This window comes from Aythya fuligula, chromosome Z, assembly GCF_009819795.1.
Source record: "Aythya fuligula isolate bAytFul2 chromosome Z, bAytFul2.pri, whole genome shotgun sequence".
NCBI lineage: Eukaryota > Metazoa > Chordata > Aves > Anseriformes > Anatidae > Aythya > Aythya fuligula.
In genome coordinates this window covers 60,259,856-60,283,609 of record NC_045593.1, presented here as the reverse complement: position 1 = coordinate 60,283,609, position 23,754 = coordinate 60,259,856, and the positions used below count along the sequence as shown (strand labels likewise).

The 23,754-nt window shown below is 37.1% G+C and overlaps 1 protein-coding gene across 2 annotated transcripts in view; it reads left to right on the top strand.

Moving 5' to 3' along the window:
- Window positions 1-23,754, top strand: part of EFNA5 (ephrin A5) — a 210,344-nt gene that overhangs the window by 164,797 nt on the left and 21,793 nt on the right. For both annotated transcript variants that reach the window (XM_032206489.1, XM_032206488.1), the window contains exon 2: window positions 9,024-9,316. In XM_032206489.1, the coding sequence (XP_032062380.1) occupies window positions 9,024-9,316 (293 nt within the window). The remainder of the gene's footprint in view (window positions 1-9,023; window positions 9,317-23,754) is intronic.

The following is a 23,754-nucleotide window of genomic DNA, read 5'->3' as shown; positions in this document are numbered from 1 at the left end:
GAATATGTGGGTAGTAGTTACCAGATCTCCTCAGTGCACCTCAGATAAAGTTGGATAAATGTTTCTGTTGGACTCCAGAATAGTATTACTGGGTAGAAATAATGTGAGTGGACAGAGGCTCCACACATTCAGGCTGCCTTTAGGTGCTTGGGTGTGGTACCCTTCAGATTATGTTACTTGGGGCTTCAACACTGAAGCTTATCCTGTGAGTCTAAGTGATGCCTTTGACAGAGTAATAACTCTTCCTTTACCCACCCCTCCCTCCTTCTCTTTTCATCCATCTCAGCAAGTTAAATGCCCTCAGCAATGGAAAATCAATAGCCAGGTACAGTCTGTAGTCATGGGGATTAAAGCTATCAAAGCTGGGACAGCTGAGAATGAGAGCCTGACCTCCTTGGGATCAATGCTGTGACATGCTATACCCCTTGCCACCCTTATCATCCATGGCACGACTGTGCCACTGAAGCCTCCAGGCTTCTCTTTAGAAGTTACAGAAAAACAGAAATTCTGAGGGATCAGGCAAAGGTTGTGTATGCAAGCTTTGAACCAAAGTCCTTTTACAAATGCAGAGTCTGAGGAAAGTTTTAATAAACGGAATGAAAAACGTCCAGCTTATCGATTAGGAGGTTCAGAATGATGGGAAGTTAAGTGGGTGAGGGTGTTGCAGTAGTTGAGAATCTCTGGAGTACTCTCAGATTTATAGGTGCGAAATAAATGTTGATTTGTTTATTTCCCCCCTCCTTCATATCCACTCAGGGAAGAGCAATTAGTTTCTATTTTTTAATGTTTGCATTATCACTGAACATATATCTTTCTGCAGTGCCAGCTATAAAAAGTCAATATAGGACCCAGCTGTACAAATAAACACAGTTATGAGTGTAAGGAGGAAATTATTAACAGTAAGTGAAGTAAACATATTTTTGAACAATTTATTCCTTAAAGAGCTTTTAAAGAATAAAAATAAATAAAAGTGGGTCTGTACTTATACATTTGATGCCATTGGTAACTTAGGACACAACTGAAATTTGAAAACAAGGTATTTCAAGTCTTTCATGTTAATGGAATTAACACAATATATGTCACTGAGAAAACTCTTAAATTTAAAATAAAATATACCCATTTCCCATTCAAACCTCCTCCTTTCCTCCTGCGTTTTACAGTCTTTTTGCCATGATTCTGCTTATAGAAACCTCCTCCTTTCAGATGCAGACCTTCTTTTTGCTTTTTTTCTTCTATTTCAGTCAAGGCATGTTAGTTTCAACAGTCAGGTTTTATTTTTTTAAGAAAGTGGAGATGGTATATTATATAATAGTATATATTATATATGTATAATAATATGTGGATATGTATGTATATATAAACTTTTTCCAGAAAGTTAAAGACTTTTAGTAGACTGGTTTTGATGAGATTTCTTAGTTTTGGAAGTTAAGAGGATTGAAAGGTTCTAAATGGTCAGCTACAGACTAGCCTTCCACAGGGGAAATGAAGTTCCAGACAGTGAAGCTCCAGCACTCACCTTACCTTACCAATGTTATAAACTTTGGCCTGTCATATCCAAGGAGAATTTCCAAATCAATTGGCTATGAAGGGGCTGGTGCTTCTGACATTTCAAAAGGTCTAGTTTTTGCATCAGCACAGAATAAAAATAATTGCCATGAGGTTGGTATTTTTTGGTGATTTTTTTTTTTTTTTTTCTGGTTTGGCCAAACATTTTTGTATCCCTCATAGCTGTGTGGTGCTTAACAAGTTCTTTTCTTTAAAAGCCTCAATGCCAGTTGAAGATGACTTGTTTCATATTCCTTCCCATGTCTGTTCCCTACAGGGGAAGTAATGTGTCTCATTTAAATAGGCAGTAGAAGTTACCAGATAGGATGGCAACTGACCAGAATCCTGTTATTCAGCAAGAAGGAAAACCATCCCTCCCAATAAGAAAACACAATGTCTCTCTTGTACCGCTGGCTGATAAGAAGGGACAAGGGCATGAGATCCCGTGGGGAAGCAAGTCATGTGATGATGGTGCTTTTCTCATGAAGCCCAGCTTAACACAATTCTGTTCTTTCTAATTTGCGTTTGTTTAGGATATTTGGTTTTAGGTTCAATCCAAGCAGTGTGAAAATCTGCCAGGCAGGGAATGGACATAGCAGGAACAAAAGGGGAAGTTAGATCTCCAACAGACAGGTATGGGGTGAATCTCATAGCAATCACTCAGCTCTTTTGAGAAATGTGATAGGCTCTTGCAACTGTCTGTGAGACAGTAATTGGGAGTCTGATGAAGTCTGTCAAGTGCAGGAGCCTGATTCTGCTCAGCTGTGTAATTGTGATGGAAGGGAGCCAGCCAAAGGCAGAGACCTGGGTGCAACCTTTTGGGAGACTTGTTCCGGCACAGTGGGTGGGAAAGTAAAACGAAGGTTGCAAATAATAAGTTTCTCTGCCTGATTGATAATGAACTAGTAATAAGTGGCCTTATTATAGTAATAAGTTTCCCATGGAAGCCCAATGATTGCAGAGAAGCTTTAGCTGAGTGCGTGTGACCACATCTTATTTTGATCAGCTGTAGCACAGCAAAGCTGGGTAATTATCATAATCTAACAATTAGCCTGGCATCCTTTCCCAGTGTTTAATTACTCCAGTAAATGGTAATTGAATAGAGAACTTAATGACAAGAGAATAAGTTTCTTTCTACATTGTGTACTTAACTTGCAGTCTTGTCTAGGCATAATTTTTGAATGCTGTTCTTTTTTTGAACAGCCTTGATTAGTTATTTCTCTGTCATTTTGTCAGTGTTTCACTTCCTATAGAGGCTCTTTTCATGGTATTTTGAGCTTGTCTTAACTTGTGAAACTGTAACCTAAGGACCAAAAGGTCACAGACAGCTCCTTCGCAATAGCTGTTGGGTTTTTGTTGTTGTTGTTGTTGTTGTTGTTGTTTTTTTTTTTTTTTTCCTGTTTGCTTGCTCAGGGTGGTAATATCCTGCTAGAGATCTAAAATGTCACTGGTTAGTAAACCCACTTCTCTTAGCATCTGGGAGATGTTGAATTTTCTTTTGGTTAGAATAGAGCTAAAATTAAAATCAGTCTTTGATTACTTCATTGTTTGTGCATCAGAATCATTGTTGATGTCAGCAGAGCTATGGGAACAGAGTTTATTAAATGTTGTGACAAAGCCAGTGAAAAGAACAGAAGAGCATTAAAGAGGTTATTTTTGCATACCACAGAAATAGCATCTTTAAAATTATCTGCAGTAAAATGGTGCACTTAATCCCACAACCCCTCAGATAATTAACAGCCACAAGATTTCCCCCATCACACACAGCAGCTTTAACTTAGTTGAAATGAGAGGGCTTGGGCTGTCTAAAAGAAGAAAGAATAACGAGGCACAAGTTACCCTGCTGTGTTACAGTCACAGCACGTGAGTAGAGTTTGCGATGGAGTAATGCACTATGCGTGCCACCTAAACACACGCAAAAAATGTGAGTGAACTCAGTGTAGATGGTAAATAAGTGACATTATCAAATTCCAAGAGCAATAAAATGTTGTCGTTTTAAATGACACGTTACGTCATTTAAATTATGTCAAGTTTTGCAGAAAATGTTTGTGTTTTGTGTATTATTGCATATACAAATACCTACTTTGTACTAGTCTCTGCATTGTATATACATGATACCTACTTTATACTCCCAACTCCAATACTAATAAATTATCCAAGTAGTTTCATAACTAGCTAACAAAAATAAACTGAATTTTCAACCTATTTCAATATTTTTCTGGTTGAAGCTTTTTCTGTGGCTATAGTAGCACTTGTGGAAAATGTTTCTGTCATCTAGCATTTAATGGCAGTTCAGCCTTTTTTGGGACACTTACAGGATATCTCCTAGCTTCTTTTTGCATGATACTTTTAGGAATATACTTTTCTCTGAGAACTGTCTGTCTGCTTAAATTTATATAAAATTTGCTGAGTGGCCAAAAAAATAAAAATAAGGATCCAAGTGACCAGCAGTTGCAGGGGTGTGCATGTGTGCTGCTCAGAGAAGCCTTCTTTCCTTTGGAAAAGAACAAGTATCTTTTTGCTGTGTTCTGAAAACTATGGCTAATTATGGTTTGCAAAGAATAATTCTATTTACTGAATTTTGTTGATGTTGCTTTGCATTTTATATTATCATTTGCGAGGAGGGCAACTGGTATAAGACATTCAGCTGTAGCAGTGTCCTTTGTTTGTTGGTGTTCCAGGCAGCAGAATCTGGGCTATTTGCATCTGATCATTTCTGATGCCAGACTCGAAGACCAGAATTTCATAATTCATAGTTAAAGCAGTTTTATTTTATTTTATTTTATTTTATTTTATTTTATTTTATTTTATTTTATTTTATTTTATTTTATTTTATTATTTTATTTCAGTTTCACAATGAAGCCTTACTGCATGCATTTAATAGAACAGGCTCAAAATAAAGAAAGGTTGACAAAGTAAAAAGAAAATTTTCCAGTACACTTATCTTGAAGTAGAGCATCTGGCATGTCGATTTTACAGGAAGGTTGATAGAATATAACTAATAAGATTTTTATGGGAAGCAAAAAGCAGGAGCTATTGCAATTTTTTATCTATCTAAATGATAATGGGCAATTAGTGTTATTTGTGCTGTTTTTAAACTGGATTTTTTATAGTGTTTATTGCAAGAAAGAACGGAAGAAAGGAACAAAACCCAACAAACAAAACTGTTGTTGCATTCTAAATAACTATTTAAATAAATCGTCACTTGTTTCAGTGACCAGCAAAGCTATTAAATTCAAAATGAGTCACATATGCTTCAGAACTTCAAATTATGAAGAGAAGTGTGCATACAGATTGTGTACTTTCACTTCCATTAATGGATAAACAGAATATAGAAGATAAAATTACTTTGAAAATGTTTTGCTAGTCTTACAGTTCTCCAGTTAAGATTATTGTGAATTTCTTTCTTTGCATTGTGAATACCTGGGTAGTTGTGCAGTGGCATTTGAGCCCAGAAACATTCACAGGGACGGTCTTTGCTAGAAGCTGTGTGCAAGTTTTGCATAGCAAGCTGATGGTTTGTTGGTTATGGTAATGTTTAGGTTTATAAACTACTTAACTATCTGTCTCTGTCTTGAAAATAGCTTTCATAGCCCTACTGCTTAATAGATAGCCTTGTACTATGCAAGTTTCCAAGACACTGTTTGAATGCCACCTGGCACAAAACAAAGGTTAATTATGTTTGAAGAGTAACTGTGTTTTTCTATGTGTAAGGCAGAGTCCAGGGAGACAAATGGCAGTATTTGTGGGAAGATCTGCAGACCCTGAGTTTTGGGGAAGCCTTTTTGGTTGGTTTCCACCACACCATTGTATTCTGTTATGCAAAATCTAGATAAGATTTTTTGTTTGTTTGTTTTAAATAATATTGTCATTATTCATAGTAGAAGCTATAAAGTTCACTTTATAGATAACTTGGTTCCAGAAGTGCACAGGGGTCCAGAATGAATCTCCCAGGACATGATGAAAACCTAACTGAGGAAAAGAAAAGGAAAGTCAGTAGTATTGCTAGAGACATGTTGAAAAATAAGCTTTGCATTGTATGTTGAAAGAGACTTGAAAAAAGGAAGGAATGCATTATTATTATATACAGTCTGTAGGAAGTCTTGTTCCTGTCATCTCTCCAAATATATCTGTAAACAGATCCCACCTTCCCTTTACATGTTGTGCTCTTTGATACGTGTGTGTGGCTAAACACTGATAAATACTTTCATTTGAAGTGGAACTTTGGTTTCACTCCCATACCTGACTTTACACTACTACTAAGATGCATTCCGTTATAAACAGTAAGTGTTTTCCTTCTGGATTTGGTTTAAAATTCTTGCAAAAGTGTTTCTGGAATGTTTTCCTTTTAATGGCTTTGAGGAGTATGAGCTTATGAGTTTTAGTGTGAGTTACCCATGGCCACCCTTGTGCCTTCCTGCTCGTGTCAGAAGCCTTTTTGGTTTCTCGTCAGGAAAATAACACTTTGTAATTGTAGAAGCAGGAACTCTCTCAGTGTTCACTCCAACACGCACAATGCAGATTTTGTAGCCTCTTTAGGAAAAACAAAATTTGTTCTACATCTGTTAAGTACTCATGCTGAGTCTTTGATTACTGAGTTCTTTAAGACATTACGAGAGAAGAAATAAATAAATACCTGCTTTCTGCTTCTTGGTTGGCTAATAACCTCTTCTCAGTATTGCTGTTGCTCTACAGAGTGAAGAGACTTTGCTCAGAGACACTTAATAAAATACCTTGGTACATGTTTTCCCTGGAGCACATTCACTGCTGTGCCAGCAATATCAGCTAAGATCAGCCAGTTCAGATCACTTAAAATACACACAGTCTTCCTCTGTTTTTAGAGGCATGAATACAAATTCATGCAGGCTGCCTCAGATGTCTGTGGGTTGAAAGTAGTGGCAGAACAGGGGAGAGAGAGGTGATGAGGGAGGGAAGGGTAGCAGGATGAAAGGTATGTAGCTGAGTACTTGGGCCTCAGGCTGGCTCTGCAGCCCATGCTTGCTTCTTGCTCCTGCGTCCAGCTGTGCTTGGCTGGCCAAGGGCATCCTGGGACGCTCAGCTGGTTCAGCACTTGGGTAAGCAGAAATCAGAATGAACCTGTGGCCAAAGGGGATGGTTGTGTTGTGGTTTTGTTTGTTGAACAGGAATACAAGAGGGGACCTTGCCAAAAGGGTGTCAGGTGAGCTCCTTGTGTGCAGTGCTTGGAGCACAGGTCACTGTTGCAGATTTCAGGTTTGATTTCCTTGCAAACTTGGATTTAAGGTGAGATCACAAATTCAGTCTCTGTGTGTTTATAATCTCCAACTGCGTGGTCAGATTCACCCTTTCAAATTCAGCCATTCACAGTATAGAGTCTGTCTGCCTGGAGTCTCGTAGTTAAAGGAGAGGAATAGCTGCTCCTGGAGTGAGATCTGTCTCACCCCAGTGCAAGTTGGGCCGAAACAGGTCAGATGAATTGGACTCGAAGTCCCTATTCTCTCCATTGACTTAAAGGGAGTCTGGAAAAGCAGTTTGCATGAGGTTATTTTTATTGTTAAACTCCAGTGTTAAGGAAACCAGTCTGATCCTGAATGTCTACAGTTACTTACATCTAGTTCTTAGTCTTAGTTCGGAACGCTTGTAGTTTCTGTCAAAAAAACATGATTAAGCATTATTGTGAAGGCAGAGGCTGGTCTGAGAGGTGGGATTGAGAATAAGAAACCTACAAATTTAAAATAAATGTACATATGCACATATTTATTAATTACCAGTTTAGTTACTAGTTACAAAATCAAACTAAAAATGTAATTAAAAAAATGCAACCTAAACAAAAACAGTTATCATTGTTAGAATAAAGCCTTCTAGTTTTTAAATTAGATATTTGCTTTTGTTACTAGTAAGAAATGGTGTGCTGTTAACTGATACAGAGAACAGGCACCAGTTTCAAAACAGTATGTTTTTGCAAGTGTGTTAAGACAGCATCTGTTTGTGTGACAGGTTTTGAAAGCAGTGGAGTACAAAATACATTTTTAACTAATGATTTAGATAAATGTGAATTTTCCTGAAAAAACTGTGTTTAAGAAAAGAAAGACTTCTCCTTGTTTCAGAATGGAACTCTGAGTCTGTGCACTGGCTGAAATTATACAGATATATCATGCCTTGATGCGTGTTCAATTTTTTTCTGTTAAAAAGCTATTTTATTGAAGCTAAATTATTGTAGGGATATGAAAAGGTATAGTTTGCTCTGAATTTATCCTTGGAGGGCCAGCAGATCATTGCTTTTTCTCTGAAATTAGATAGAAGGCTCCAGATGGCAGATTTCAAGCCCATCAGGTGTTTAAAATATGCCCCTCAGCTAAAAAGAAGTATTATAGTTAAATCTGTCATGGCCTTTTTATTGCTGTGTGGTACACTTGACAACTGCAGCCGCGAAAGAGAGGAACTACAAGTAGCCCAGTTGCCTGACGTGGAGCAGGTCAGTGGTTGGTTTCTTAGGCAGCCCCAGGGAGTTTGATAGACGTACAGACCTGCTTTATGGAATCATTAAATCCATCACAGTATAAGCTCCCATGGAAGCAGTGAATTTGTTCCCATAGTTTCCTCCAGATTCTACGGCAGGCATTAGAAAAGTAATGTACGGGAAACATGGAGGGAGGGAAAAAGAACACATACACATCCCCAACAAAACAAAAATCCCACGCCTCTGAGGTCTCCTCAGTAATAGTAATAATAATAAAGTGCATCTGGGCTGGTGCCTTGTGCTGCATTTCTCAGCTGGCATTTATTCAGACCTGTCACCTTAGGCTGAGAGCTGATAATTCGTATCCCAGAATCCTTTTATCTGAGCAGAGCAATGTCTCCAGTATGTACTTCTGGCAAAGGAGTTGTAGTGCTTTTCAAATATCTTTAAAAAGCAATACAGGGTTTTCTTTGCATCTTGACAAACTGCTGCTAATCATGAAGAAAGTAAACCTGTTTGTGCTCTTGCAGTAACTATAAGTTCTTATAGTCAAGTCGGCTTTTAATACAGGGGTGACTACTGCCTGATTTACAGAAAAGGGCATGCCTGGGTTGCTTATTTTTCTGCACATGTAGATGTTTATATAGGCACTGGTATGGGAAGGCTAATACAGTTTTGGCTTCTTTGTTTCTTCTTGCTTCTCCCTCCAATTTAATAAATATAAATAAATAAACAAAAAGCAGAGATTTTGTTTATTCAATAAAGACATAGGGAGAGACAGTCTATAACTTGGTGTGAGTTAGCAAGAGACAACTCATTTTGTCAGAAAAAAAAGAACAAAACCTTTATCCAGAAAGTCACATAACCGTAGTCCTGCACAAGCAGTCTCTGATAGCTCTGGTGAATATTAAGGGTTAGTTTCGAGAGTGAATGTGAAATGAAATGACATTACTGATGCCCCCTTTACGAGAACATTATCCTGCAACAAGGTCATCCTGCATTAACTGTGCTTATGTCTGAACTCTTTCTTTGATTTCAGATTCCAGCAGGGTGACTACCACATCGATGTGTGCATCAATGACTACCTGGATGTGTTCTGCCCTCACTATGAAGATTCAGTGCCAGAAGATAAGACCGAACGCTATGTTCTGTACATGGTGAACTTTGATGGCTACAGCTCCTGTGATCACACCTCCAAAGGGTTCAAGAGGTGGGAGTGTAATCGGCCACACTCCCCGAATGGACCGCTGAAGTTCTCAGAAAAATTCCAGCTCTTCACGCCCTTCTCACTAGGATTTGAGTTCAGGCCAGGCCGGGAGTATTTCTACATCTGTGAGTATATGGAGATTTACCGTTGTTGCCTAGCAAGTGCAAGAAACCTAGCTAATTTTTCACCTATGCTCTGTGGAAATGCGTAGGGCCAATGCAGATGTTTTACAGTGAACATAGGCTTAACTATCCCCAGATACATTAGCTAGGAATCTAGCTAGTGGAAATGAGATTAAATCACAGCTTCTTTTCTCACATGAAATAGCATGTCAGCCTGTTCGCTGAACCGTGGCTGACTTTTAAAGCAAAACGGACTGCTACGTTTATTGCAACACACTGAAGTGGAGGAGGCGAGAAGGGAAGGGTGGAAGCTCTCCCCAGATATGGGGAAAAATAGCTTGTGTGTGAAATTCCTGGATGTTTTTATTTGCCCAGTTTCAGTATTCTTATCTCTGTTTTTCTTAATTGCTCACTCTAAGTATTCTTGTCTTTGTAAAGTTTATCATCCAGGGAAAGTCAGGTCTCTGATTTCTGAGCAGCATACCTGCCTATGTCCAGCAGTATTCAAAACCGTAATTCCCCGTGGCAAGCACTCCTACTATCAAGCCACATGTTGCCTTTTGCTTCCTTCCTTCTCATCCTGCTGTGTTCTTGTAGCAGCGGTTTCAGGCAGCGTGGAGCATGTGGGGTGCCGCAGGGTGGGGAGGGATGACGCTGATGGCCCTCACCCTGTGCTGTACTGCAGCAGTGCCTTGCGCTGCCAGCCTGCGCCTGCACCCGCACCTAGGGGAGCTCGGAGCCCACTGGGGTTTTGCTTTGTTTGGTTGATCCCCCAACAAAGAGCTCATCTCATCATCTTATTTTGGACCTGAATCTTCTGCTTCCTAACAGGTTGTGATGGTTTCAGTAGTATTATTTTTTTTTCTGGTAGTTTTTAGTGTTCAGCTAGAGAGCTGAAAGCTTTAGGAAGACTGTAGGTCCCAATAAATATTGCCTTTATATGTGTGGTTGGCCTTTTTGCTGTGAAACAGACCTTCCACCTCATTTCACCAGAGAAACTCAGTATGTATGATCCCTGTTTTTCAGCCTCATTTGTTCAGCATTGAGGTTTTTCCTTTTCCTTTCTAAATCTACAGGGAAATGCATTCCTAGTGGACTGTTTTCAATTCGTTCCTTTTTCTTCCCGCAAATAAAATCTGTTAATGGGTGGCAGTTGAGTGGCAGAAGAACAGTGCCTTGTTCTTGTGCTGAAGCATAATAATAATAATAATAATAATAATAAATGGCTGACAGTAATATTGCTTACGATTTTAAATATGGTGATGTTTTGTAATATGTTGATATTAAGTCATGTAAAGCCTTGATGCCATTTCAGATTTTGCAGCAAACTAAGAAATTAGGATTATGGAGATAATGTTCTAGGATAAATAATTCTATACTGTGTGTGCCTATTCTTACTCACATAACTTCCTCTTAACTTAAACAGGGATTTTGTATTGCTAAAAATTCTAATATTGGACCTCATGTAAACACTGGATTTTGTGGTTTTGTGTGTTTGTTTGTTTTATTTTTAATTCACTTTCTCATTATTATCATTAAAACAAGCAGACATACTCAATATAAGGAATGAAATCTCTTTACCATCATGTGTTTGCAATAAAATGTAGCAGAGTTGTGACACCAGTACCTGCAAGCATAAAAAAAAATCCATATTGATTTTCTAAATTTAAAAAAAAAAAAAGATGCAGAAATGTTTTATAAAGGTTAAAATCAAACAAGAAGGTAAAGAAAAGAAAAAAAGAAAAGAGAGAGAAATCTCAGGTTGGTCTATCTAGCTAACAGCTTCATTGTTAGAATATACAAAATCCATTGAACTCTCATGCAAGACATTATTATTCAAATACACCAGGGTGCTTATGCCTGGTTTTCCTCGTTTCTGGTTAAATTCAATATTTTGCTAAAAATCATTATGTATCTTCTATAACATTCATTTAACTGACTCATTTAACTGTCAAGGGCTCCCTTCAAAATAATTGCTCCAAAGTGCTTTAAAGTATGAAGGGCTTTATGATATTCAACTGAGTTTAGATGGAATTATTTTTTTAATGAAAGGTAAAATAGCAAAAAATTAGCAGTAAAGAGGTGTTCATTTACTTGTAGCTTATTGGCCTGGTATTCACTGAAATTAATTTTTTAGCCATGTTTCAGAGACACAAAGGCATTTTTCCTCCTTTTCTTTATTGTAAGTATTTTCCCCTTTCAGCCTTTGGTCTGCTGGGGACAGTAACAAGGTCAGTAATGCTGCAGTTACAGTCATCACAGCAACAATTAAAGGCAAAAAGCTTCTCTGGGGAGTGTTGTCCATCCTGGTATGTTTTTCTACTGGTCTGTGCTGAAGAGATGAGATGTTGAAACACTGTTCCTTATTTCCTCATCAAAATTGTCAGCAGGCTCTAGTGCAGGCTAAGGAGACTGCCTCTGCTACCTCTCTGTAGCAGACATGGTGAGGAAATCAGTGCTGTGTCAGGGAAGGTTGTCTTTCCTCATCAGATCTTAAACCTTTGCCCCCTCTGCATGACAGAGGAGGCTGACAATGTAGCCTGTTGTATTAAGGATATATAAGGACACAAAATATGTCATGTAGTGTAGACGTCTGGAAGACAAAAAGATTAAGTGGTTGGTTAGGTATTTAACTTAATTATTGTGTGTGTGTTTTTTTGTTTTTTTTTTTTTGTTTTGTTTTTTTTTTTTAGTGTTTATGGAACGTCTTCTCCCTTTACCTTTTAAGAAGGTGACTTGTATCTCTTGCTTCTATTATTTTCAGGAAGTGCAGTAATTTGAGAACAATCACTATCTTTTTTCTGAACTGTTGATTTCTGAAAATGCCACTTTTTTTTATTATGCAATACCTTTGTATATTGCTTACATGAACTTAGACCTCCCTTCTTTGCATAGTCATGCCAGAAAAATACAATGGAAGAAAAAAAATCTAGCTTGCTGATGTCAAATTCATATCAAAGAACAGAATTCATCATTGCAGATGTGATCAACAAGTACTGTTTGAGCTTCCTTTTAAATGAAAAACATGTTATTAGATATTTAGAGAGAAATTAATTTTTAGTTAGGGAGTGCATAGTCAGGAAAGTAAATAATAAATCATGACACAAAGTCTCAGTTTCTACATAGTTCTTAGCAGACGGTCATCTAAAGTTATTGTATGTTAATCTGATATCAGACAAAATGGTATTTTTTTCTGAAACAGCAGTAACTGAAAGTAAGTTAGTGAAAGCAGAAGTTAACCACTTAGTGGTATAACTGTGATTTTAATGCCATTTGGAAGGTAAAAGAACTTTGGGTTTGCAGGTTAAGATGGAGGAGGTACTATGGAATGGAAGATGAACTCAGAAGCAAGGAAGGGGAAAAAAGGTCATGAAATATATAATGTCATCAAATTCAAAATGAGGGTATCATTTTCATTCCTTTAACTTAATTATGGATGCTTTATTTTTATTAATGTAGTACATATGGAATAAAGTATCAGTAATAGTTTGGCAAAACGCAGAGCTGACGAAATCAAAAGATGAAGACACAGATAGAACTAGACTAGTACTGATTAATGAAGAATTCTGACAACAATTTCCAAAGCAAGCTCCTCTCCTGATTTAAGCTAGTCCACATTGCTCTTTTCTTGAGAGTAATGTATTATAGACATAGTGGCAGAAGTTGTACTAATATTAAGCTGTAGCATTTGCTTTCCTCTTTGCCATCAGTCTAGTTATTCCATCAAATAATTCAGCATTTGACAAGATCTATTCTTAACAAATCCATGCTATTTTTATCATCTTATCCTCCAAGATTTTACATATGTTATTTATTTAGTCATTTGATCACTGACTACTGTTACTTGTATATACCTATACCCTTTTCCTAAAGAAACCCAGATGGGTTTTTTGTTCTTCACAATCTTGCTATTGTTCAGTTCCCTGCAAGATCTTGAAGGATTTTGCTATCTGTTTACAGGTTTACCTTTAACTTATACTGAATATATGTTAAGTGGTTCTCTCTCCTGAGATGTTTCTGGCAGAATCTGTACTGAAACACTTTTCTAGGTGCCCTCACCTCTGAATTACTGGAGATGGAGGAGGACATGAAACAGTCACTGTTTGGTGGCAGTGGTGGTTGTGATAGGGATTTTTGGTTAGTAATGAAGAATTATGGGCAAAGTTTAGAAATCAAAGCAAGGAACCATGCATATCCCTGTGCAAATCAGGAGTTGGCGTAGGAAAGGCAGTGGCCGCTTATGAAAGTTAACACAGGCTTTAGAAAGACTTTCTGTGGCTAAGAACTTGGAAGAGCTTCTCAGATTGCCAGCTTGGCTGTACTTTTTTTTTTTTTTTTTTTTTTTTTTTAGGATTAGTTTGAGTATAGCAAGAATTTAGAGATTTTGTAGAGACAAGGTTGAATTGCCTGTAATGCTGTCTGGGAGAACACTACAGAGAAATCTGTAAACTCTCATATGCTAACAGGCTTTTTTGATATTTTTCATGTGCTCAAAGAGTGATATTAAACAGGTTCATAGAGCTAACTGCTCTTCCTCAAGCACTAGCTTAGTATTAGTGGATGTCAATGTTCTGCACAAACAGTCACAACTCACTGCAAAGTGATTGTTTAATTTATGGGATGTCCACATACTCCACCAGAGGTAAGATGGGATGGAATTGGTGTAATAGGAACATAAAGCAGAAGGACCATGACCCATAATACTGTTCTATCAGAAAAGATAAATGTAAGTTGTCTTCTCCCTAACTTCCTCTTCCTCCCCCAAACACTTCCCTCATTTTTTTTTCATCTTGATATACACCAGGAAATACTGCTTTTTTCAGAACTGGCTTATACTGCTGGCTGTATGTCTGCTGATAGGAGATGCTGTCCGAGAGTGTAAGTGTAGTTTTTCTCAATTTTTGAGTCTGATTTATGTGAGGAAGTTCCTTCTGGAAATACGAGGTAATGTAAAGAAACCAGTGTTGCAGTCTGGAGAATATTAGAATCAATCTAACAGATGCCATAGGTGACTAGGCATGATGGTTAGGTTACTTTTTTTTTTTTTTGAGGAAGTCAACATCTACTTTCATTACTGTATCCCAGCAGGGGTAGTACAGCAATAATAAACTAATAATGTTCTTTAAACACATTTTTTTTTTTTTTTCCTTTTTGCATCCAGCACTTAGAATATATGATTTCACTGTAAGCTATCCAGTAAAGTCAAATCTCTTAACCAACCAATTGACCTTGGCTTAAATGGCAATCTATACCAGTTTGGAAATTCCAAAAAAGATGTTTTATCTGTGCATTTACCAACATAAATGTGAAGACACTGTCAGCCTGGCTTTAAAGCTGCTTTTATGTAAAGAAGCTATTGCTCCTTCATGTTCATTGATGCAGCTAGTACTGATTGTTCTTCAGAGAATCTTTTCAGTTGTGGGCGAGAAAATAGTTTCCATTTTATTAGCAATACTTTCTTACTGAGGTTTTCTGTTCTTCTGCTTGTAGTTATGATAAATGTTGTACATCTCTTGCAAATACCCATTTGTTTAACTTATGTATATGATTGTTAGGGCAGGTAGTCATTTGTAGATTTTCAGTGTTAGTTGTCTTACAAAGTACCTGGCTAAATCTTTATTTGGGTTCTTGACTAATATGCATGGACAAAACTAGGCTATGCATACATGAAAACAGATTATTTTTCTTCTTCAACTGAGTGCAGTCTGGAATTGTATGAAAAGTAGCCCCTAATTGTAATAAAAAGACCATAATTTTTGTGTGTGGGGGGGTTGTTTTGTTGTTGTTGTTTTTGTTTGTTTTGTCTTTGTATTTTTTATTGTTGTTGTATTTCCTCACATCAATAAAATATAGGCTGTAAGAAGCCTGGTTTGGGATATTTTTTACCCCTTGACTCTGCCAGCCCTGGGACTCAAAGTCTAAGATTTGTCTTGGGACAAAGTTTGGGCTTTAGCTTTAGAAAGCCTTGGCATACTGTACTCGGCATATATTAGAGGCAGCAGAGTCACTGTAGTTACTCCTTAGGCTAAACTTTTATTAAAAATTATTTCTACTGATGACAATGGTTGACTTAAGTAGCAAATATTTTGCTTTCAACGTGAAGACTTGTCTTTCAGTGCATTAAAAAAAGGCTGTCTGTTTTCATTTCCACACGTATTAGTTAATGCAGGTACTGCTGGTGTTTGCATTTTTTCATTTCTTTTTGAAGACATGAGGTCAGAAGTTCCCATTTGGAACTCTCTCTCCAAACATCCCAGTTTATACCAAAAGCTAAAAAAAATGAAGGTTAACTAAAGAACACTGTTAAGGGATGCTGAAGGATTCACAAATATTTTTAATGTGTTAATTGCACTTTTCTTTGGGGGAAATGTTGTTTATTGTAAGGTCCCACATTAACCTTTCAATCAAGATCTGATCAGCATAAACACTGATGCTACTTTGACAGCAGTGGCTTAGACATGCCACTCTTCTATGAATCCTGCTTTGATAGCTGGTTTACCAGAATCACTTGAGATGTTCTGAATGAAATCAAAGCAATTGAAAGGGTTTGATAAATGTGTACTTTAAAAAATATTTCTGTGTGATAACATTAGACAGACAAGGAAGGTGACCTTTAAAAGGGAATTCATGCTTATCCTAGTGTGTAGATTAAAGGACTAGTTTCTGTTAGAAAGCATCAGAAGAATTAAGTGCTGGTCCTGCTAAAAAGAAAGCAGAAACAATCACTGGAGTCTAATAGATTTTGACGTTGGTACTGTTGTTAAAATCCTCAAAGGGAGCATTAAAAGCTGTTGAATAATTTGGGACTCAGGAGAAATACATATAAGAAAATGAAGAGAGAACCCATGGAGGTGCTGGTCTCTATTGTTTCAGTTTTTCAAAGGGAATGAATGTCTTTCAGACAACAAGTTGAAAGAATACAATTTGGATCCGTGTGCTTGAAAAATTCAAGTGCCATTAAGATTCTGATAACAGCACAAATGTAAAAGAGGGGAGGATATACCATACATTTGTAGCTTTGAAAGCTGTCTCATGAGCGTATTGTATCTTAACTCTTGTAGGAAGACCAGTGGCTTGTGTTGCTTTCTACAGAAATGCTGGTATTGGACATCAGGAGAATGAGAGACTGCCTACAGATAGAAGGGTTGAGGGACAGCTTTTTTTTTTTTTTTTCATCCACCCTTGTTTCCTTCTCATCTAATGTGCTGGAAGAAAACCAGTTAATTCTGTAGGAAAATAAAGCAGATAGTGAACATTGTTATGTGATTATTTAATCACAAAGGTTAAGAAGGTAGATTGATTAGACCTTTGGTAAAAGACCACCAAGAAGGATTAGGAACTTGGTAAGGCCGTGTGTGACCTCCTTGCCTTAGAGGAGTGGTTACTACATGTTCCATACTGGTGTCTATGGATTACAGTAATTTTTAACATTTGCAGATCTTGTAAAAATCCCATTGCAACTTCCTCTCAGTATGCAAATCCAGTATTCTGCTGGAAGTACAATTGAATGAATTGAATGCAGCCCTTTCAATCCTTTGTGCAGATGGACCATTCATCATTCCTTGCTTTAAATCAGTTTTGATGTTCAACAGCTACAACTTCACATCTCAGAGGTGGCTGCACTTCAGTGGTGGGTAAGGCTCTTATTCAGTGGTACTTCACTGTGATGTTATGAGATTAATAAGGTGAAGCATGTAGATTCCTTGGATGAAAGAACTCATAGAAGTGGAGAGTATTATTAATAATTATCTGAGGACTTATAACTCTGTAACTGTTCTAATTTGATTTCTGAGCAAACTGAAACCTGTTTAATGAGCTGTTGTATTGGAAGTATGCGTTTTGTAACATGGAGCAGATGCCAACAGAAATGGAAATAACGTACCAGTGACATTTGGAATAACAGTGTTGTACTTCATTGCCTCCATGTCATCAGCATGTTAGTCTTCCTGTTCCTCAGACTAACTCACCAAGGCAGCACTTCCTCTGCTCACAGTCTGTGTGTCATGATACAAATTAAGTACATGCGTGCCTGCTACTGATAGACCAAAGCCAAGCTCCCTCACTGAACAAATGCTTGAACATTCTGAACAATTGCTGATCGTCTTTGTTTCTTAAGGTGATACTCAGCATTGAACTCCATGTTTTCATAATTATTCATATTGAAGAGAAGTAATTTTTTTTTCTAAACTAGTTATTTCTCTGATACTAGAGGAATCTGTAAAACAGGAGAATATTTCGTAATTCACTTTTTTTCTTTTTATTAAAAAGAAATAAAAACTTTTCAAACAAGGTGTATGAGTGAGCCCCTAGGCTCAAAATGGTGGCCACATGCAGTTGATACTATTATGTCCCAAGATTCTTAGCAAATCAATATAAACTACATAGAATCATAGAATTAGGTATCTTAGTGTTTTTTGTTTTGTTTTGTTTTGTTTTTTACAGAGTGTTCTGAAATGCATAGAATTGCTTTATTCTAAGAGAAAAAAAAAAAAATCAGAAAAATCTTTTCAGACTTCCAAATGTTTTCACTTTCCCTCAGGACAATAGTAGGTCATCCTGAGATCTACATAATTGGCCAAATGAGATTTTTACTGCCTCTGAAATCTCCCTGGCTTCCTCTTTACATCATGGATATTTAATATTTAAAGAATCAAGTGGTATAGCCAGCTAGATACAGCACTGCTTTGGGGAATTAAGAATGGCTTGAAGGTGTATCAGAATCTCACTTGTGCCATGCCTCTGTGCACAAAAGTAACCAGGCTCCTGATAATGGGTATGTGGAATAGCATTACTGTCGCTGATCTTCTGGGGGTGAAATGATCTTAATTATTTGAAGGGTAATCAGAATGGCAGTATATTAATCAATTTAAAGAGCCCTGACAATTCAGTCCTAGTGGTATTCAAACCGTGTTCAGGGAAAAATACACCAGAATGGCTTAACTTACTACGTTTTAAAAGTTGTAGGTGGAAATACTGTGAAGATACAAGCTTGGATTTCTTCTTACCTGTTTTTTGACATATCTGTCTTCAGTAATACTTCCTGTATTGTGATGTCTGTAGCATTTAAAACTGCATGTGGACTACTCCTCTCAAATATTTTAGCATTATACAGAAGATGTTCAACTATGAGCTATGCAGCTATGGTATTCTATAACATACAGCCCTGAACAGGGACTAAAGTCAGGATCCCTAGCAGGAGCTGCAGCAGGGCTTGTCTGTACAAATGTGCATGTATTTCAGCTGGAGAAAACTTGAGCAGAAATACAGTAGCCTCAGGCTGAAAAAGACATTGATTCTTTCTCTGGCATCCTGGGGACTGTAAAAGAATGCAGCCTCTTCTGTTGAAGAGGGCTTAGAATTAACATCTCTCAGCTTCTGGCTGGTGATGCGCAAAGAAGTCATGAACTCGTTTTTCCTCAGATGTCTCTGAGATATAAGGTTCATGGAGTTATGTATACAGTTCTTATTGGTGCTTCATGGAGGTGGGATCTGATTAGGTCCTTTCTGCAAGCAGCATCATCAAGAGGGTGAAGGGGGCAGTAACACAGTACAAGCTCCATCGTTGCCTCAGCAGGGTAGAAAATACATTTGTTTCTCAGAGAGAAATGCAGAAGCAAAGCATATGCTTATTCAGGAGTAAATATATGTTCCAGTGAGGGTCATGACAATGTTATTTAGTTCAAATGTGAGCTGAGTAGGTTATTGTTTAACAATATCTTTTCTTATATTTTCTTGTATTTTGCAAGACCTCTTAAATTGTTATGTTAGCATTTGAATATAAGTGGACAAATTATAGTGTTACTGGAGTTTCAAATGAACAATCATGTAAGAACACGTTTAAAATACATTTACAAGAAAAAGATATTAAGACTAGTTGTCTGAAGCCTCTAAATATGGATATTATTTGATATGGATATGCAGCGCCATTGCTGGTGCTGTAGTCATGTCAGGGTCTCACTGGAGAAATCCATGCAATCACAAGATTTCCTTTTAGGAACCAAGCATCTGTGTGACAGTCACATAAGTGCCCACCTTCCAACCTGCACTCTGCCACAGTACTGAGTTTCAAACTTAAATTGGAAGCATTTTAGATACTTCCTGTTGCACCATTAAAAAATAGCTGACAACTAGGTAGCAGAAGCAACAGCTGCCTAGTAGCCATGAAGTTTACTGTAGCCAGCTCCCGTATCTGTACAAATCGCGCCACTTCCAACTTATAATGAGAAGGTGTTTCACTCATGACCCTTTTCCCCCAGCCCAAGCAGAGCTATCAGCCAGCATGGTTAGAAATGGTTGCCAGAAATAAGGTTCCTCATCTGCAGTGCTGCACCTGTGGTAGCTGTGCTGAGAAACATACACCAATCCAACAGCATTCTGTTCACAGTCCCACTTGAAATACTCAGTGGCAGCTCAAGCGAAACTGTGTAAATTAGTCACTGTCACGTTTAGGCATTAAAAGTGGAATTAGTAATTTATATTAATCACAAATGTTTCTCCAGGTTTTATTAACAAGCAGATTGGCTGCCAAAGTGCTCTCTGGAAGACATTTTTTTCTCCCAACTGCCATGCAGAACAAAACAGTTATTATGGGCATTTAGATAAAGATTAACGGTTTCAACAATTCATTTGAGGAAAAACGTATTTTACTATACATTCCACTTCAGCGCAGACTGTCACTGCCAGCGTGATTTGTCACCTACTTGATAAAATTATACAGTGGAGACACAAGATGGTGTAATTCATTTTAAGAATAGAAACAGGTTAATCAACAAAGCTGAATGAGATTAAAATCCTAACCAGACCCACGTTTCATAATTTTTGGGCAAGTCCAAATATCCAATAAGATAATTAAGAATACAACCATTCTAGTACTTTTTATTTCATTTTGAATCTGTTTTTCCTTCTTTTCTTCCCCACACCATCATGCCTTTAATTTCCTCAAGATGGTTTAATGTCCCCTGTTTACTTCTCCTGGAAAAAACAGTCTAAGTGACCATTTAATATTCTGTGCATCTGCAAGTAGTCCTCTGGAATACTGTGGGAGCTGTCCATGAACTCAGTGCAGGGTGTGAAGAAATGACTAGAATGATAAGAAAGAGGTCAAAATGAATATTGGAGGTTTTAAAAGAAATGCAGAGCAAACTGCCAGTATGACCTTCACACTTTCACGTGTTTTGTACAGACAAAATCCATTTCCTAGCATACTACCTTTTGAGCTTATCATGTTCCAACAAATTAAAGAACAGACATGCTATATTTTATTCTGTTATAGCTAGTTCCTTTTTTTCTTCCATTTTTGCATTTTAAGATGTTAGAAAATGAAGCAAATCAAAACACAAGTTTGCTACAAAGGAGACAAACAAGGGTTGAAGGAGAAAAAAGCTCATTACAGAGAGATTAGAAAATTAATTGATTGGTGGCTCTGACAGCTCCCATTGGATGTCTAAGGATCCTGTGGAAAAAAAAAAAAAAAAAGTATAGTCTCAAACATAACATTTCTTCCTATTATTTTTTCACTTGCATAGAGAGTCCTCTGAAGCATCATTAGGTTCCAATTATTTTCAGTGAAATATTTCACAAGAAAAGGGCATGATAAAATCAGTAGAGGTAGTTTTATTCCCCTGAGAAACTTACTATGTCTAATATTCAAACAGTAATAAAGAACTAAAGAACTAAGAATACTCTGTTGAGCATCATACTTAAACTGATTTCAGCAGTGGTGATTCTGTCTCACTGAAGTTTTGGAACTCCTGTGACACAGTGCTTAATTTGTTCCCTCCTTCCCCCAAAAATTAGTATGGGGCAACTGATGTATTCAGCAGGGTCTGAAGACTTGATTGGATCCATGGCTTGCTATAAGCATTTGTGAAACTTGCAGTGAATCTATTCAGTGAAGGATCTATTGCTAATTTTCTTTTCCTAAGGGCACATGTTTGTTCAGAAGTACTGTTCTTTCAAGAAAAACAAAATGTTTGCAGCAGTGCTTAATTCTCCACTTACTGACCTCTCTTCTTGTATTTTTCATATATTTTTTAAGCAACTATGTGTATACAGATTGTATGGTCTTATATATGCATATGTATATAGATTATATATATAACAGTAATGTGAAAAAGTCACATACTGTTTAAACTTTTGATTAAAAATAATCTCTTTGCATTAAAGGCTTTAGCTATTGTGGTTATATATATATATATATATATATATATATATATATAAAAAGCTAATTTTGTCAAATTAAAAACATAAATAATTTTGAGTCCATTGAAAAAATCAAATGTTTGTAGTATAAGTACCTCCTGAGAATTTAATTGTTCTCTCAGTAGATTATCACTCTCCTCCCTGAGCTGAACTGCCCAATAGTTTTTTCTTGTCCTCGGTACAGCGTAACCACAGTACTAACACTACATGTCGCTGACTCTTTACTAAATGAGAATGATGAAGATAAATTCAGTCTTAGCTGAGAGATGGGACTGCTTGCCATGCTGCTCAGGATAGACATGCAACTATTGTCCCTTTAGCTTTCCTTCCCTGCTGTGCATAGTTCCCTTCCTCTTTTTCCTGGTAAATGGATGTGCATTAGAGGAGACCCATTCCCACTGAAATCTTTGCTATTGAAGAAAATGGCAGAAGGAGCCATTCTCTACAAATGTGCTCCAACACATTTCCATAAGGAAATATGTGAGCTTTTTAGAAAAGAAACATTTTGGTTTGCAACCCAAATTCTCTGAATGCAAAATATAATTTATTCATTTTTACTGGACTTTCCCAAATTATATAATATTCCATATTATTGCTGCCTCCTTAACAGAGGGAGGATAGTTCCCTTTCCAGTAGCCTTGCAGTTATCTGGCACCTAATTCTGTGGAATGGATGACATTTGTGGTAAGGGGTGATCTGAGGGTCCTGTGCACTCACAGACCCTTGAACTGCTCTCTGCCCAGCCACATCAGCTGCTGCATTTCATCAGAAAAAAATACTCATTACTCAATACTCATAATTACTCAATACTCAATACTTATAATCCAAATTACTGAATGTCTTCTATGTTTTGCACTGGTCTAATGGATGTACATCAAGAGTTAGTTTGGGAAAAGGCCTTATAAATGGCTATCTGGGGATAATATTTTTAATACCATAGTCTATCTGAGAAGAGATATTTCTGCCCAGACCTTTCGTATTTTAGTAAGGTAGAGAATATCTTGAGTGAAAAATAAAAAGAAGGTTCTGGGGAATTTGATCTCAGACTTACATGGCAGGCAGAAAAGGAAGAGAAAACTTTGGAAATTGTATCAACTCTGAAGATGAGGACCAATGTGCTTTAGAAATGTGAATTAAAATTATGTTTTTGGTACCTGTGTGAGTATGGCTGAATTTTCACAAGGAGGCACGCCATTCTATGAAGTGCTTTTGAACAGCATATGGTATTCCAAGTGCAAAATCTATGTGCTAATCTATACTACACCCTTATAAACACGAGTTGAAATTACAAACACGTGCATTCAATGAAGTCATCATTGAAAACCATGCATAAAACAGCTAACAGAAAGTCCCATGAAATTGCCCTAGCTCTTCAGTAACTGTACATCAGGCTGAAGAAGGAAGACCCTGAAATGGTAGCTTTCTGTGAGGAATTAAAAAAGATTGTAAAAGTAACTTCTTTTCCTGCGCCATTTCATACCAAAATGGTTTTGTTTTTAATTTACAGGTATAAATAACCCACTGATAGTTTTGTTTCAGATTTGAAATGTAAATTGAGACTATGTATATTGAATGCTAAAAATGATTTATCTGAGTCACTTTAACTGGACTTCTGAAAAACAAAACAAAACAAATCAAAAATCCTGTTTCCAGTGCATCTGCATTTGAATGGAGTCATTATTTATGCTTTACAGGACTGACCTGAAATATACCTGACCATACACATTTTCAAAAATGAAAAACTAAACACCTAAAAACAGGATAAATACAACATGCACAAATTACTGTATGAAAATTGCACATATGCTTCTTCAGTCCTGTTCTGGCTTGATCCCAGTCCAAAAGGAGGTAAAATAAACAGGTTGAGTATTACAGGCCATATGTCAGAAGTGCTTAGCATTCCCAATTAGAGTCATAATTTTAGAAGTACTTAGCTGTCACTTAGGTATCCAAATAGTTGGCCAGATTTCTAAAATGCTTTGCACACGAAGCACTGAGTTCTTCTGAATATGTGATCTCTGTTGCGCATTGTAAACATCTTGAAATACTGTCAGTAGGTTCTTCTGCATGTAATGTTTGTGTTTTGCCTTTTTTTTTAAAAAAAAATGCAAATACACAATTCTTGTGAACTCAGGAACTTTCTGCTCACCCATAATCACAAGCAAAGATTGTCTGGTATTGTTAGCTGTTCCTTCCTTTTAACACAAAGTGCAACTGTTAGCTTAGAAACACATAAAAGA